Source organism: Salmo salar, chromosome ssa04 (genome assembly GCF_905237065.1).
Source record: "Salmo salar chromosome ssa04, Ssal_v3.1, whole genome shotgun sequence".
Taxonomy (NCBI): domain Eukaryota; kingdom Metazoa; phylum Chordata; class Actinopteri; order Salmoniformes; family Salmonidae; genus Salmo; species Salmo salar.
This window is the reverse complement of record NC_059445.1, coordinates 39,769,684-39,785,580: the sequence shown is the minus strand read 5'-3', so window position 1 is coordinate 39,785,580 and position 15,897 is coordinate 39,769,684. Positions and strand designations below refer to the sequence as shown.

At 44.6% G+C, this 15,897-nt stretch overlaps 1 protein-coding gene and 1 non-coding gene across 5 annotated transcripts; one reads left to right on the top strand and one right to left on the bottom strand.

Annotated features, from left to right (window-relative positions):
• Window positions 1-215: 215 nt before the first annotated feature.
• On the bottom strand, window positions 216-288 carry trnaa-agc (transfer RNA alanine (anticodon AGC)). Its single transcript has one exon. It is a non-coding gene; the product is annotated as a tRNA-Ala (tRNA).
• A 23-nt stretch (window positions 289-311) lies between these two features.
• On the top strand, window positions 312-13,236 carry LOC106603037 (bromodomain-containing protein 8). Of its 4 annotated transcripts, none has more exons than XM_014196157.2 (20): window positions 312-538; window positions 1,194-1,290; window positions 1,521-1,590; window positions 2,943-2,992; window positions 3,201-3,323; window positions 3,454-3,534; window positions 3,626-3,690; window positions 4,091-4,233; window positions 4,462-4,653; window positions 4,814-4,901; window positions 5,128-5,274; window positions 5,532-5,665; window positions 6,010-6,478; window positions 6,620-6,657; window positions 7,454-7,683; window positions 7,773-7,865; window positions 7,968-8,036; window positions 8,140-8,422; window positions 11,969-12,013; window positions 12,665-13,236. In XM_014196157.2, exons 1-20 carry the CDS (start codon window positions 520-522, stop codon window positions 12,722-12,724), a joined length of 2,496 nt encoding a protein of 831 aa, XP_014051632.1. In that variant the 5' UTR covers window positions 312-519; the 3' UTR covers window positions 12,725-13,236. The 4 variants fall into 4 exon arrangements, with proteins under 4 accessions (XP_014051632.1, XP_014051636.1, XP_014051635.1 ...); XM_014196158.2 differs by lacking the exon at window positions 312-538 and adding an exon at window positions 545-769; XM_014196161.2 differs by lacking the exon at window positions 5,128-5,274.
• The last annotated feature ends 2,661 nt before the right edge of the window (window positions 13,237-15,897 follow it).

Genomic DNA, 15,897 nt, shown 5'->3' with positions numbered 1-15,897 from the left:
TTGTAAAGAAAACTTGAACCAGGCAGCATCGCTGGAGGCAAAGAATAAGCACACAGCCACACACCACCTGTGCAATATGTCCAGAATCCTGACCTCTTCCATACAGAGAGGAATAACATTTATTTTATTTTATTAACTGTACACAGGCCAGGGTATCTATCTTATTAAAATGCGACATCAATACAAGGTGGACATTTTTTGATTCACAAAATATTTGGAGGATGCGGGCATCGATCCCGCTACCTCTCGCATGCTAAGCGAGCGCTCTACCATTTGAGCTAATCCCCCGATGTGTCGGTAAGGGACCACATGAGTTTATAAACGAATAGTTATCAAACACATCACTATGGTGCTGTAAATTGTTCAGTTAATGTACTTATTACTCCTACACAGCGGCAGCCACAGTGAGTCTACGCAAAATTAACATTTCCCGTATTCTCTTTTTCATCTGAATGATCTAATTTGGCTTATACTGTACTGAGTCATATTGGGTGGGTGGAGTAATTGTGTGACCAGAAGATGGCGAGCGGGGTTGGAAGTGAGTAAATGAGCCTGCTGTCAAATTAGATACTGTATATGCTTTTTTAATGCATGGCATCCAAGTGTTCATGAACCGTTTGCACACGATAGTCATGTAATTGATCTAAAGTTAGACGCCATTGCAGATCGGTCAAATCTTTCTAGCCCCTGCTAGTACGAGCTTTGAATGAATGGCTCACTCTTCTCTTCGTTAGCTGACCAGTTAGCAGAAGCTCGCTATTTAGCTATAGTAAGTCACCAGCAAAACATTGCTAGTATGTGCTTGTGCGTATTTTTTGCGGAAGTTAATAGTTTCATATGTCCGCTTAGAAAGGTGTTGATATGGGTGCATCATGACTTTTGAAATATTCGTAGGGCATTTCGTAACACTGCTCCCAAGGTGGTAGCTAGCTCTAGCTAGCGTAACATTTATTTTCACCCGTCCGTACATGGGGTAGAGTCTTGGTATTCAGTGTGGCCTAACCTTCTTAGTTATTTATCTGAGATCTTTTTTCATAATTGTTAGTTAACACAATGGGATTTGTTTTGCAGGATCTTGGGACATCCTGACCTGTAAAATATAATGTGATTACCATAAATGTGTAAAAAAATATATATATTACCTGTCCTGACTAATAAGTGGGCGTCCCCCCCTATCCACTCCTTATCTGCAGAACACAAGTTGCTTGCCATGGGGCCAACGGAGCCATGGTCGGTGAGGGAGAAGCTGTGCTTGGCCACCTCTGTCATGAAGAGTGGGGACCAGAACTGGTAATGCAGCACGCTTGTCGACCTACATCATGTTACTGTAATAATTGTTTTGGACAGACCAGTCGAATCTTAGCCAGCCACCAACTTACACTGAGTAAGACTTCCATTAATGGGAACAAGCAATAGGCTAATTGTCAGGCAATTGATTATGGGAGGAAAGATTTTCGAATAGAACTGGTCAGTCGAATAGGAATTGTGATGATGCAATTATAGGATATCCATACCCACAGGGTGTCTGTCAGTCGAGCCATCAAACCATTTGCAGAGCCAGGACGACCCCCAGACTGGTTCTCACAAAAGGTAGGATATGCTTCAATAGATGAACACCATGAACAAACAAGAACCTGATGATGGCATCTAAAATATATTAGCCTTGGTGCCCACAATGCAGTAACCTTATGGACTCTTGCCGAAAGGGTTGATTGAGTGAGATAGGTGGCATGCATCCTTCAGCGTTTCCCCTATATGCATTTAACAACAGCACACTGCAGTATTCATTATTCTTTTTTCTATATTTTTTTTATTACATTTTAGATAATTTTTGGGATGATTACATGTTTTCAGTGTAAAGTTAAACAACTAAAACCAGGTATAAAGTATGTAGAAAATGTAATTGACCAACATGTTTCGAAACAAGATCATCTTTGAGAACTAACAATCTTCAAAATAAAAACGAGACAGTCGAGGAGAATCTAAAATGAAAAAAATGCCATGGCATGGGACCCCTATTGATTTAGTTATAATGTTTGAGTCACTCAGATAGCATAAGAACACGGCATAAGCCATGGAAAAATATGTAGAATTGCAGGAAATTAGCTTTAAAACAGCAACATTTTGTCTCTGCTGCCAAGAGGAGGGCCTCTAAAACGGTGCTGATGGTCACGCCCACAGCCACGCCCCCCCCACACTAACTTTGCCACTGCCGCTGAAAAAAATCCTAGGAGAAGCACTGGTACTTTGCATTAACTGTACTTTCCCTAGCCCTGTTCATTTTCCATCACTGTCCTCTTCCACTGTCCTGGGCTGTCAATAAACTGAGTGTGCAGAACATTATGAACACCTGCTCTTTCCATGACATAGACTGACCAGGTGAATCCAGGTGAAAACTATGATCCCTTATTGATGTCACTTGTTAAATCCACTTCAATCAGTGTAGATGAATGGGAGGAGACAGGTTAAAGAAGGATTTTTAAGCCTTGAGACAATTGAGACATGGATTGTGTATTTGTGCTATTCAGAGGGTGAATGAGCAAGACAAAATATTTAAGTGCCTTTGAACAGGGTATGGTAGTAGATGCCAGGCGCACCAGTTTGTGTCAAGAACTGCAACGCTGCTGGGTGCTTCACTCTCAACAGTTTCCCGTGTGCATCAAGAATGGTCCACCACCTGAAGGACATCTAGCCAACTTGACACAACTGTGGGAAGCATTGGAGTCAATATGGGCCAGCATCCCTGTGGAACGCTTTCGACACCTTGTGTAGTCCATGCCCCGACAAATTGAGACTGTTCTGAGGGCAAAAGGGGGTGGCACAACTCAATATTAGGAAGGTGTTCTTAATGTTTTGTACACTCAGTGTATATGCAGCCTGTTGAATTCAAGGAAATAACTGACTTATTCTTCTCTCTCCCTATCTCTCTCTTTTTCATCTAGCACTGTGCCTCCCAGTACTCAGAACTCCTGGAGACGACAGAGACCCCAAAGTGAGCACAGCAGTAACTCTTATGTTGATGTCTTTTCCTGTGTGTGGCTGGATCTGTGATGGTTCTGCTGTTGCATTTCCTTTGACCAGAGGGTGTTGGAGAACATGGACAGTGTGGCTAGCGTGTTAGTCTGAAGGAGGCAGGCAATGGTTTATGGATGACATGATCTTGTCTGGGTTATGTTCATGACACGGGTATCTCTCGCCAGACGGAAGCGCGGTGAGAAAGGTGAGGTGGTGGAGACGGTGGAGGATGTGATCGTCCGCAGGCTCACGGCAGAGAGGATTGATGAACTGAAGAGACTGATCAAAGACACACAGGAGAAGCACAGGTACACAGGCTTTGTGCAATCTGATAGAGGTGGGACTCTCTATTCAAGAGACTCACGGCCTTCAGTAGATCTTTGCTGCTACTTTATTGACCCGACGCTGATGTCAACTGTTGGTCTGCTGCATTCACAGGAAGCTGAAGAAAGAGGCAGAGCTGATCCAAGCCGGACACCTGGACCCCAAACTAGAGGAGCTATGGGGAGAGATTGTGCAGTATGAGACTTTCTGTTACCATTTCTGTATCTAATTACCTGTGTCTATTTGTGTTTTTCTGAAAACAACGACGACTTTCTGTGCCTGTCAGGAAGAAGAAACAGGGAGAGGAGGAGGCAGACGTGAAAAGAAAGGCCATAGATACAGCTTATCTAGGTAAAAGATGACCCACCTCATGCACACCACAAGCTGCTTTTGCCTGTAGTGTTTCTTTATCTGCTCGGTAAATATAACAGTATTTCCTGCTATTGCTCCTTGGTCACCCCTTTGTATCAGTCTTATTCCAGACCTTGTAGAACTCAATATACCAGGCAGTATACAGGTTGATTCAGATGCGTTTTTATGTTTCTTGAATGATTCAATAAACCCACAGGGGATGTTGAAATAAAAATCATGCCAAGGGGTTTGGATGAGGAGCTCTATCAGAAAGTATATCTAAGGCTGAGATAGATGTGTACACAGCCACAAACGCTGGTCAAAGTAATTAGTGGATCAACTGTAGTGTGATTGGTCAAACTAAGAACAGTCTCACCCCGACGCCCCACCCCCCTTCCAGCCAGACAGGCGGTGAAGAACACCCCTAAACGAGTGCCCAGTGTGACCGTGCGCTCTCCCCCGGGGTGCGGCTCGCCAAGCCTCGAGTTCTGCCAAGGGGACACACCCCAGAGCACACCCGAGGACCCCAGCACCTCAGTGACTGTGAGTCCCTGTCAGCGACAGGGGAACGGGGCAGGGGCAGGGGCAGGTAGAGAGATGATTGGAGTTCAGTAAAAACATTCTGTTTTTGTCAATTTGTCATTGTCAATTTGATGTGCTGCCACATGCTACACGAAATGCCCTTTCTTCGGTCTGCCTGCCCTACTCCCTTGCATGTTATATCCCTCCTTTTCCCTTTTCCCAACTTCATTTCCCCCCTCCTCTCCGTAGGCCCCAGAAGCAGCAGGGTTCATGCCCCTGACTGAGGCCTGTGGGATGGTTGGTGCAGAGTCAGGCCTGGGCACTCTTCTGGATGACTCCCCACAAAAGAAGCTCTTGGGCCAGAAAGCCACGCCACCACCATCCCCTCTCCTCTCTGAGCTACTGAAGAAAGGCAGTTTCATATCCACAAGCCCCAGACTGGTATGTCCTAGAGGAAACATTATATTATGCCATAGGGATTGTTCACTTCCATACTATTTAAAAACATCCACATGTAACGACCCATAGCCGTTTCAACATCTCAGACTCGTCGTCAGATGATTCCTGTTGCAGTTACAGAGGTGTTGTGTTTGCCTTATAGGTTGGAGATGGTGACCTGCCTGGTAATATGACAATAGCACATGACCTACAGCTCACAGGCTCCATTCTCCCTGGCTGTCTAGCAACAGGTACACACACACACACACACACTTGTTCTTTTGCATAAACACCCAGCAGAAAGCTTGCTTCTAGAATGTTTGCAGATGTGTACCTGTCCATGTATGCGTTTGCTAAACTTAGGTAGTCAAATAGTAATTTTTTTTTGTATTGCTTAGCGTGGCATTTGTGATTATAGATCAAGGCTCTGTGCGCTGTGCGTGTGTGTGTGTGTCTGTGTGTGTCCATGTGCGCTAGGTGCCCCTACACTCTCTCGTCTGCTGGAGGCTGGGCCTCAGTTCTCAGCTCCGCTGGGCTCCTTGTCCGGCAGCACAGACTCCTCCAGTGCTCTTCTCACTGCTGCTGCACCCCCCACTATGGAATCCCCCGCCTCACTACACACAGGTCTCTCCCGTTCCCTCCCTCCCTCTGCTTTTATACAGATCCTCTTCCTTCTTCTCTCGTCACTTCCTCCCCAGCATCTTTTCTGTGTCTTTTCAACTGTACACGGCATCTCATTCCATCTCATCTCCTCCGACATGAACGTGAAGCCTGTCACCATGATCATGTCCTCCATCTGTTGTCTTTATGCAGAGATTGAATATGAATCATTATAAGGCTGTTAATGCTACCTATATATATATGTGTGTGTCTTTTTATAGGCAGGGATGAGGTGGAGGCCTCCCAGCCTGGCCCAGGGGAGGGGACAGAAGAGGGCCAAGTGACGGTGCCCTACATGGGAGATGAATTGGACCTGGAGACAGTGGGGGACATCATCGCCATCATTGAGGATAAGGTGCTCGTCCTCCGCCTCACGCACCTAAAAACATTGATGGATACCTGTTCTGCCTGTAAAGCCATAGTTATATCAGCCTTCTCTCTAATAATAACTGCATAATAGGTCTTTCTGAGGTGTTTTGAAGTGGTGCAGGTAGCCTAGCGTTTTCAGTGCATTGGGCCAGTAACCGAAAGGTAGCTGGTTCGAATCCCAGAGCAGACTTGGTGAAAAATCTGTTTATGTTCCCTTGAGCAAAGCACTTAACCCTAATTGCTCCTGGAAGTCACTCTGGATAAAAGTGTTCTGCTAAATGACAAAATATGTAAAAATGAAGTGACAGGCTCTAACCTCTCACTCTATAGGGTGATGAGAATGCAGAGGCTCTGGATGCGGCTGCAGTGGAGGCCGCTCTGTCCCTGTGTGAGGAGACAGGCCACGCCCTGTCTGGCCCCCCCTGGGAGCCCGGGCCCTTCAAGCCCCCTGAGTCTAACCCTGCCGCCCCCACACGGGCCCCACAAGCCTCCTCCTACTCCTCTTCCCTCCACGGCAGTCTGGAGGTGAAGAGGGAGAGCCTGGAGATACGGGGTGGGGCCTCTGCATGTGACAGCCAGGACAACTGTACCTCAGGGTACACACACCCCCTGGGCATCAGTGGCCTTCCTCCCTCCTGCTCGTCTATGATGCTGGAGCACAGCCAGCCTATTGGCGCTCGTCTGCAGCATGGGGTCATGGGCGGGGCCGATGGGGAGGGAAGCCCTGTCTCTCCCCATGCCACCATCAAGTGTGAGAGTGAAGAGTGGACGCAGCAAGGAGCTGACACACCACACGCAGGTATACACACACACACACACACACACACACTCATAGCCCTGGCACATCAAACTGACAGCCATACAAGATGCCAAAATCAACCTGTTATGTTCTTAGCATGAATGTCCGTTTCTCTCTCTCTCTTTTCACTTTGTCCCTCAGACTCTGAGGGTGGCCCCATGACAAGAGGACACTCCAAGGTACACGTCCCACTGAAGAGAGAACAGACTTGTGCTGAGACCTGTTATCCTTTTGTTAGAACGGGGCTCTTCACCCTTTTCTTGCCAAGGGACCCCCGCCCAGGTGACCCAGGGAACCCCATCATAAGTTAACAAAAAAAAGTCCTGTCTTATTATCAATCACATTCATTTATAAAGCCCTTTTTTTTTTACATCAGCTGATATCACTAAGTGCTTGTACAGAAACCCAGCCTAAAACCCCAAACAGCAAGCAATGCAGGTGTAGAAGCACGGTGGCTAGGAAAAACTCCCTAGGAAAGGCAGGAACCTAGGAAGAAACCCAGAGAGGAACCAGGCTCTGAGGAGTGGCCAGTCCTCTTCTGGCTGTGCCGGGTGGAGATTATAACAGAACATGGCCATTAAGGCCCGATTGTTCTCCAAGATGTTCAAACGTTCATAGATGACCAACAGGGTTAAATAATAATTACACTGGTTGTAGAGGGTGCAACAGGTCAGTACATCAGGAGTAAATGGTGAATCATCAGGTGAATGGTAATGACAAGAGAAGAAGTAATCCAAATGTTCAAATGAATTGATTTGGTAAATATTTTTTCGTTAATTTGACCTCCCACACATTACAATTGGAAGAGGAAGTATGAACTCGTACCACTCGCAGGCCCTTTTTCAAAGCCTGTGTGAGATACTCCGATGAGTGGAATTTGGTCAATATTAGGAGGACAAAGGATTCCCCTCTTTTCTACTGTAGGTATCTAACTCACTCTCTCCCCATCTCTCTGTACCCGTGTTGCGTGTGAAGGAGGAAGAGGAGGGGGTGAGCGACGGAGAGGAGAGGAGTGCCTCAGAGACTAAAGAGGGCCTGGATGGGGGGGATGAGGAGGCCTACCTGTCGGAGGCAGAGGGGGAGACCGAGCTGGAGCCCCCAGCCAGTGAGAGTGAGGACGGTTACAGTCTGCACACAGCCTCCTCCTCTCTGCAGCTCCACACCACCGCAGACTCTATCCCCAGCAGCCCTGCCTCCTCCCAGTTGTGAGTCACACACACACACATACACACACACACACAAAGAATGTCTCTATCATGTCAAAATGCCTTGTTCCTTTTCTTGGCCTATGCAGTTCAATGTGCAGTGAGGACCAGGAGGCCATGCAGGCTCAGAAGATCTGGAGGAAAGCCATCATGCTGGTATGGCGAGCAGCCGCCAATCACAGGTAACAAGCTCGCCCATGGAACCCAGGTCTACAGCAGCACCATGCACCCTGCCTCTCATTTTAGCTTTTGAAAGTGATGCCCTTGCTCTTTTCCTGGTGCAGGTATGCTAATGTGTTCCTCCAGCCTGTGACTGATGACATTGCCCCGGGCTATCACAGTATTGTGCACAGGTAAGCACTGACACAGGGGACAGGCGCTTTCTCTGCTGGCTTGGTCGCCCCACTTAGTGGATCTGTTGGACACTCTGACCCCCTCCGTTCTCCTCCGCCCCAGGCCCATGGACCTGTCCACCATTAAGAAGAACATTGAGACCGGTCTGATCCGCACCACGGCAGAGTTCCAGCGGGACATCATGCTGATGTTTCAGAACGCGGTGATGTACAACAGCTGTGACCACGACGTGTTCCACATGGCCCTGGAGATGCAGAGGGACGTCCTGGAACAGATCCAGCAGTTCCTGGCCACACAGCTCATCATGCAGACCTCGGAGTCGGGCGTCAGCGCCAAGAGCCTGAGGGGCCGGGAGAGCACCCGCAAACAGGACCCCTCGGAGAAGGTGCTCCTCTCAGTGGAACCGCACGGGATAGAGGGTCTTTAGATAGGAATGGGAGGAGAGGAGAGAGTATTGGGAATGGAGAGTCTAGGAGAGGAAAGGAAAGTGAGGATTTGGGGATGCAAGAAGTGACAGATTAGAGATCTGTTTAACTGCAGAGGAAAGGAGAGGACACGAGTCTCTTACCTTTTGGAAGGCAGCTAAACACAGTCCTAGATTTTATAGGAGGGCACATGTATGTCAGTCATGGTGTTTTCCTAATGCATGATCATGTGCTTCAGTGTTCATTTTATCCATTTCCCCACTGACATCCTTCTCTGGTGTCCATTCTGAGTTGCCATCGATGGAGACCATACTGTTGGTGGGCTTCATGGGCTTAGATGGTGATCAACTCATGATAGTAGATAAGAACCTGACTCCATCAAATAATAGTGCTACTACTGTTTGCATGACAGACAAGAACGCAAAATAGCCAAACGCATGTACTGCACCCATACCTGTGCAGATATAGGGACAACTCGAGACAAAGATCCCTGCGAGTCCACGCAGTTGAAATCAAATCAAAGTTGATTTGTCACGTGCACAGGATACAGCAGGTGTTAACAGGGCAGTGAAATGCTTGCTTTGCAAGCTCTCCCTCAACATGCAGTAATACTAAGTCATATCAAATAAATACACACCAGAAACTACACTGTATACAGGATCAGGCCCAGTACCAGTCAATGTCAGGGATACTGGTGAAAGTTTAGTTAAGGCTATGCATATGTAATCTGGTTATATTTCTCTCAACTCTCTCAACTGTCAATCTGATACACACACACACTGATATTTTCTTTCTCATCCTTCATCCTTCATCTTTTCACTGCCTCTGTGTCTACACTTGTGTGTGTGTGTTAGCTTCATTGATCTGTGTTTGTATCTGCGTCGTTTGTGTGGGTGTGTGTGTGTTTTTCATGTGTGCATGTCTACTGTGTGTACCCCACTTCATTGCATCAATGTGTGTAAAGACATAGCCATGGCAGCGCTCCAACCTTGTGTTCCTCTCCAGTGTCTCTGGCTGGTAGATAGTCTCAAAGCAGGAGAGAGGGTCAAGGTTTAGGGGGGGGGGGTTAGAATTAGTTATTTTGGATTTAGTGGGGCAGATCCAATTTGGATTATAGTATTTTTAAAATATATTTTTTAGGGGTGGGTTAGCTTTAATATTGCACATAGATTGTGGCTTCTATCAGTGTAATTGTCTGCATCATTTCCAATCCCCCTTATGTTTTTTTTTTTTTAAATACAGTACCAGTCAAAAGTTTGGACACACCGACTCATTCAAAGGTTTTTCTTTATTTTTAATAAAGAATAATAGTGAAGACATCAAAACTATGAAATAAGACATATGGAATCATGTAGTAACTGAAAAAGTGTTAAACAAATTAAAATAGAATTATATTCGAGATTCTTCAAAGTAGCCACCCTTTGCCTTGATGACAGCTTTGCACACTCTTGGCATTCTCTCCACCAGCTTCACCTGGAATGCTTTTCCAACAGTCTTGAAGGAGTTCCCACATGCTGAGCTCTTGTTGGCTGCTTTTCCTTCACTCTGCGGTCCAACTCATCCCAAACCATCTCAATTGGGTTGAGGTTGGGTGATTGTGGAGGCCAGGTCATCTGATGCAGCACTCCACTGTCCTTGGTCAAATAGCCCTTTCACAGCCTGGAGGTGTGTTTTGGGTCATTGTCCTGTTGAAAAACAAATGATAGTCCCACTAAGCGCAAACCAGATGGGATGGCGTATCGCTGCAGAATGCTGGGGTAGCCATGCTCGTTAAGTGTGCCTTGAATTCTAAATAAATCACAAACAGTGTCACCAGCAAAGCACCCCCACAGCATCACACCTCCTCATTCATGCTTCACGGTAGGAAGCACACATGCAGAGATCATCACTCTGCATCTCACAAAGACAGCGGTTGGAACCAAAGATCTCAAATTTTGACACATCAGACCAATGGACAGATTTCCACCGGTCTAATGTCTATTGCATGTGTTTCTTGGCTCAAGCAAGTCTCTTCTTTTTATTGGTGTCCTTTAGTAGTTGTTTCTTTGAAACAATTCAACCATGAAGGCCTGGTTTACGCAGTCTCCTCTGAACAGTTGATGTTGAGATGTGTCTGTTACTTGAACTCTGTGATGCATTTATTTTGGCTACAATCTGAGGTTGGTAACTAAAATGAACTTATCCTCTGCAGCAGAGGTACCTCTGGGTCTTCCTTTCCTGTGGCTGTCTTCATGAGAGCCAGTTTCATCATAGCACTTGATGGTTTTTACAACTGCACTTGAAGAAACTTTAAAAGTTATTGAAATTTTCCACATTGACTGGCCTTCATGTCTTAAAGAAATGATGGACTGTCGTTTCTCTTTGTTTATTTGAGCTATTCTTGCTGTAATATGGACTTGGTCTTAGCCCTATTTGGTAAATCTTCTGTATGCCAACCCTACCTTGTCACAACACAACTGATTGGTTCAAACGCATTAAGAAGGAAAGAAATTCCCTAAATTAACTTTTAACAAGGCACACCTGTTAATTGAAATGCATTCCAGGTGACTACCTCATGAAGCTGGTTGGTTGAGAGAATACCAAGAGTGTACAAAGTTGTCATCAAGGCAAAGGTTGGCTACTTTGAAGAATCGCAAATATAACATATATTGTGATTTGTTAAACACTTTTTTGGTTGATGACTCCATATGTGTTATATATATTTGGAGTAAACTAATGTATAGCAATACTTAGGCTTCTACTTCCAGTTCATTGCGACAGTATATTTTACAATTCCGTCAGTTATCTTTTTGTTTGTTTTTAGGCCCATCCTTCAGCTACCCTCAACCCCTCCCATCTATCTCTATCTCATCCCGTTTTGATTTCTAGCTGCCACATATTTTTCCACTGTGATGTTTCACAAAAGCTCTGAACCTTTCTATTCTCGTAGTTTCTACAGATTGTAAATGAAAGATAAATATTTTTGCTAAGAGTATTATAGTATTTGAAACTAAAGTATTAGCAATGCTACAGAATTTCATATTTGGCCAAAAGTCACATGGTACAAGTTGTTGCATATTGGAGCACACGTTTTAAGATGGAACGCTTATATTTAGTTAATCACAAAAAAGGCTCCAATGATATCTTCACAATCCAAGTGAGGAATTGGTTACCCACCTGCATTTAAGTAAAGGACTTGGGTCAGTTGTTGGACCACTCCTGTGAGAAGATGGGTCCTGCTTCAGTATGCGTTCCCACAGGTTCATATTCTATACAGTATTTATAGTGTCCATGAGTAATGACGTTCACTTATTTTATACCCTCCATGTTTTTCTGTATATGATGTACCTCATTTCGCAATCTTTTTGGAGGGGTCTTATCTTTTTTTTCTTTTTTTAGTGCAGTTCTCTTTTCTTTTGGAGTGTGTCGTCAGCGTGTCGTCACTGTGTGTACTCCACTACTTTTCTTCTTTCCTTGTTCTGTGTGTCTTTGTTCCCTCTCTCTGACTATCCTCTGTCCTCTCACAGGACAGTGTCCCCATGGCCTCTCCTGCCTTCCTTCTCTCTCTCTTTGTAAGTACCCAGTCTGCAGGTTATGAGCTGCAAGACTACAGCTGGGGTATTTGCATTCTGGCCCCAAGTCAGATTGAATACTTGCCTGACGACTCATCCTGAATTTGATTTCGTTGCTCTATCGATCGCTCCATGCTGAACCTGCTATCCTGGAAGTTGTTTGTGCTGACGTCAAAAATGACGTGATTCGTGTAGGCCGGCTCTGGCCCAGCCCATCGGTTTCTGTTACCAATCAGAGCGGTCAGAATGTGTTCGCATTCGAGAAGCAAATCCAGACTCATCATGGAGAAGAAACGTTAGTGGGAGTGGCGTTTGGCCGGAGCGATGTGGATGGGTAGACAGGCAAATTGAATACCCCTGCTCTATAGTATTCTCTTTCTTAAATTTCCTCTTTCTCTCCCTCTTTCTCTCTCTCACACACATACGCTCCTACAAACACATGCAGGCAAAGAAACACAAATCGGCTCGCCAACTTTCATGCACACAAGCTAATTGACACATGCGTTTGCAAGTTGCATTGAATCTAAATGTTGAACCATGTTTCCTATCATGTTCAAACAAACACTAAATATGAGGGCCAGTCTGTCCGGTGTTGTCTAGGGTGATGGCTTTGGACCAGAGTTAACCCATCCCCTCTCTGTGCTTCTACAGGATGGGGGCACCAGGGGGCGCCGTTGTGCCATAGAAGCTGACCTGAAGATGAAGAAATGAGTCGCAGGGAGCACCTGCAGATCACTCTGGATGGAGTACAACTGATTGGTATCCTCTATCCATGGTCATGTCCCAGTTGATTAAGGTAACGAAGGACACCACAGTCTGGGTCAATGTCGTTTCATGTCCTCTCACTTCAACTGGACATGGTATGTCTGGCTGAGAGAGCAATGCAATTCCAGAATTGCAGTTTAGAGCAAACGCAACTGAGAGAAACATACTCCAACTCCTGAATCGAGTCCCCTCTTAAACTGAGCAAGGCATTGTGACGTAGAAAAACTGAGTGAGGAACCGTTGGCTGGATGAGATGACTAGGGTCGTACTGTACGTGTCTGTCAACACAAAACTGAAATGCCTTGCATTGTGTATGTGTTTCATGAGTTTAAGTCCTTTGTATAGTATTGTACAGGCATGTCCCTTTGTGTACATATGGTGCCTTTTTAAAGGCAATGAATGTTTCAAAATAATAAATATTTGTTGCAAGATTGTGGTCCCCCAACTTAGCAAACCAGGTAGTGTGTGATTTTGTTTTTGTTTTAAAGAAATCCAACAAAAAGGACTAAGGCTGTGACTCTAAGGCAATCCATTTTGAGCATTGTCGACAATGCGCTATTTAAAGGCAATGTTCCCAAGTTTGTGGAGACGGCATTTATCGTAAATGCTGCATGTCGGCTCAATCGAAAATGACCTTTTAAATTGGCACATTGTCGACAGCGTGTGATTTAACTGAATCCCACCATAAGCTCGGGTGTAACACCAGTATATACAGTGCATTCGGAAAGTTTTCAGACCCCAGAGTTGCTGTTCGACCGAGTTTTAAGTCTGGGCTCTGGCTGGGCCACTCAAGGACATTCAGAGACTTGTCCTAATGCCACTCGAGCATTATCTTGGCTGTGTGCTTAGGGTCGTTATCCTGTTGGAAGGTGAACCTTCACCTCAGTCTGAGGTCCTGAGAGCTCTGGAGCAGGTTTTCATCAAGAATCTCTCTGTACTTTGCTCCGTTCATCTTTCCCTCGATCCTGACTAGTCTCCCAGTCCCTGCCGCTGAAAAACATCCCCACAGCATGATGCTGCCATCACCATGCTTCACCGTAGGGATGGTGCCAGGTTTCCTCCAGACGTGAAGCTTGGCATTCAGGCCAAAGAGTTAAATATTGGTTTCATCAGACCAGAGAATCTTGTTTCTCATGGTCTGAGAGTCCTTTAGGTACCTTTTGGCAAACTCCAAGCAGGCTGTAATGTGCCTTTTACTGAGGAGTGGCTTCCGTCTGGCCATTCTTATCATAAAGGCCTGATTGGTGAAGTGCTGCATAGATGGTTGTCCTTCTGGAAGGTTCTCCTATCTCCACAGAGGAACTCTAGAGCTCTGTCAGAGTGACCATTGGGTTCTTGGTCACCTCCCTGACAAAGGCCCTTCTTCCCCTGATTGCTCAGTTTGGCCGGGCAGCCAGCTCTAGGAAGAGGCTGGTGGTTCCAAACTTCTTCCATTTAAGAATGATGGAGGCCACTGTGTTGTTGGGGACCTTCAATGCTGCAGACATGTGTTGGTATTCTTACCCATATCTGTGCCTTGACACAATCCTCTCTCGGAGCTCTACGGACAATTCCTTCGACCTCATGGCTTGGTTTTTGCTCTGACATACACTGTCAACTGTGGGATCTTATATAGTCCAATCAATTGAATTTACCACAGGTGGACTCCAAGTTGTAGAAACATCTTAAGGATGATCAATGGAAACAGGATGCACTTGAGCCTAATTTTGAGTCTCATAGGAAAGGGTCTGAATACTTATGTAAATAAGGTATTTGTTTTTTATTTTTAATAAATTTTCCAAAATTTCTAAAAACCTGTTTTCGCTTTGTCTTTATGGGGTATTGTGGGTAGTTTTAATACATTTTAGAATAAGTCTGTAACATAACATTTGTAAAAAGGCAAGGGGTCTGAATACTTTCCAAATGGACTGTGTGTGTGTGTGTATATACTCAGCAAAAACCCTTTTTCAGGATCTTGTCTTTTCAAAGATAATTCGTAAAAATCCAAATAACTTCACAGACCTTCATTGTAAAGGGTTTAAACACAGTTTCCCATGCTTGTTCAATGAACCATAAACAATTAATAACATGCACCTGTGGAAAGGTCGTTAAGACACGAACAACTTACAGACGGTAGGCAATTAAGGTCACAGTTATGAAAACTTAGGACACTAAAGAGGCCTTTCTACTGACTCTGAAAAACACCTAAAGAAAGATGCCCAGAGTCCCTGCTTATGTGCGTGAACGTGCTTTAGGCATGCTGCAAGGAAGCAATGTTCGTACTGCCAAGAGTGTGCAAAGCTGTCATTAAGGCAAAAGGTGGCTACTTTGAAGAATCTCGATTATAAATATATTTTGAATTGTTTAATACTTTTTTGGTTACTACATGATTCCATATGTGTTATTTCATCGTTTTGATGTCTTCACTATTATTCTACAATGTAGAAAATAGTAAAAATAAAGAAAAACCCTGGAACGAGTAGGTGTGTCCATACTTTTGACTGGTACTAACTCAAAAAAAGTAATGTCCTCTCACTGTCAACTGCATTTATTTTTATAGTAGTAAAAAAAAAAACATAGAATGAGTAGGTGTCCAAACTTTTGACATGTACACTAATATATATTAGAGGGCAGCAGGTAGCTGAGTGGTTAGAGCGTTGGGCCAGTAACCGAAAGGTTGCTAGATCGAATCCCCGAGCTGACAAGGTAAAAATATGTCGTTCTGCCCCTGACCAAGGCAGTTAACCCACTGTCCCTAGACCATTGTTGTAAATAAGAATTTGTTCTTAACTGACTTGCCAAGTTAAAGGTTAAAAAAATATATATATATATATATATATATATATAATTAAGAGACCACTGCAAAATGATCAGTTTGACTATTTATAGGATTGGGTAAAATTAACATTTTTGTTTTATTCTATAAACTGACATTTCTCCCAAATTCCAAATAAAATATTGTAATTTAGAGCACTTATTTGCAGAAAATAACTGGTCAAAATAACAAAAAAGATGCAGTGTTGTCAGACCTCGAATAATGCAAAGAAGTTCATATTCATTTTTAAACAACACAATACTAATGTTTTAACTTAGGAAGAGTTCAGAAATCAATATTTGGTGTGTCTTGGCATGCTCTCCAC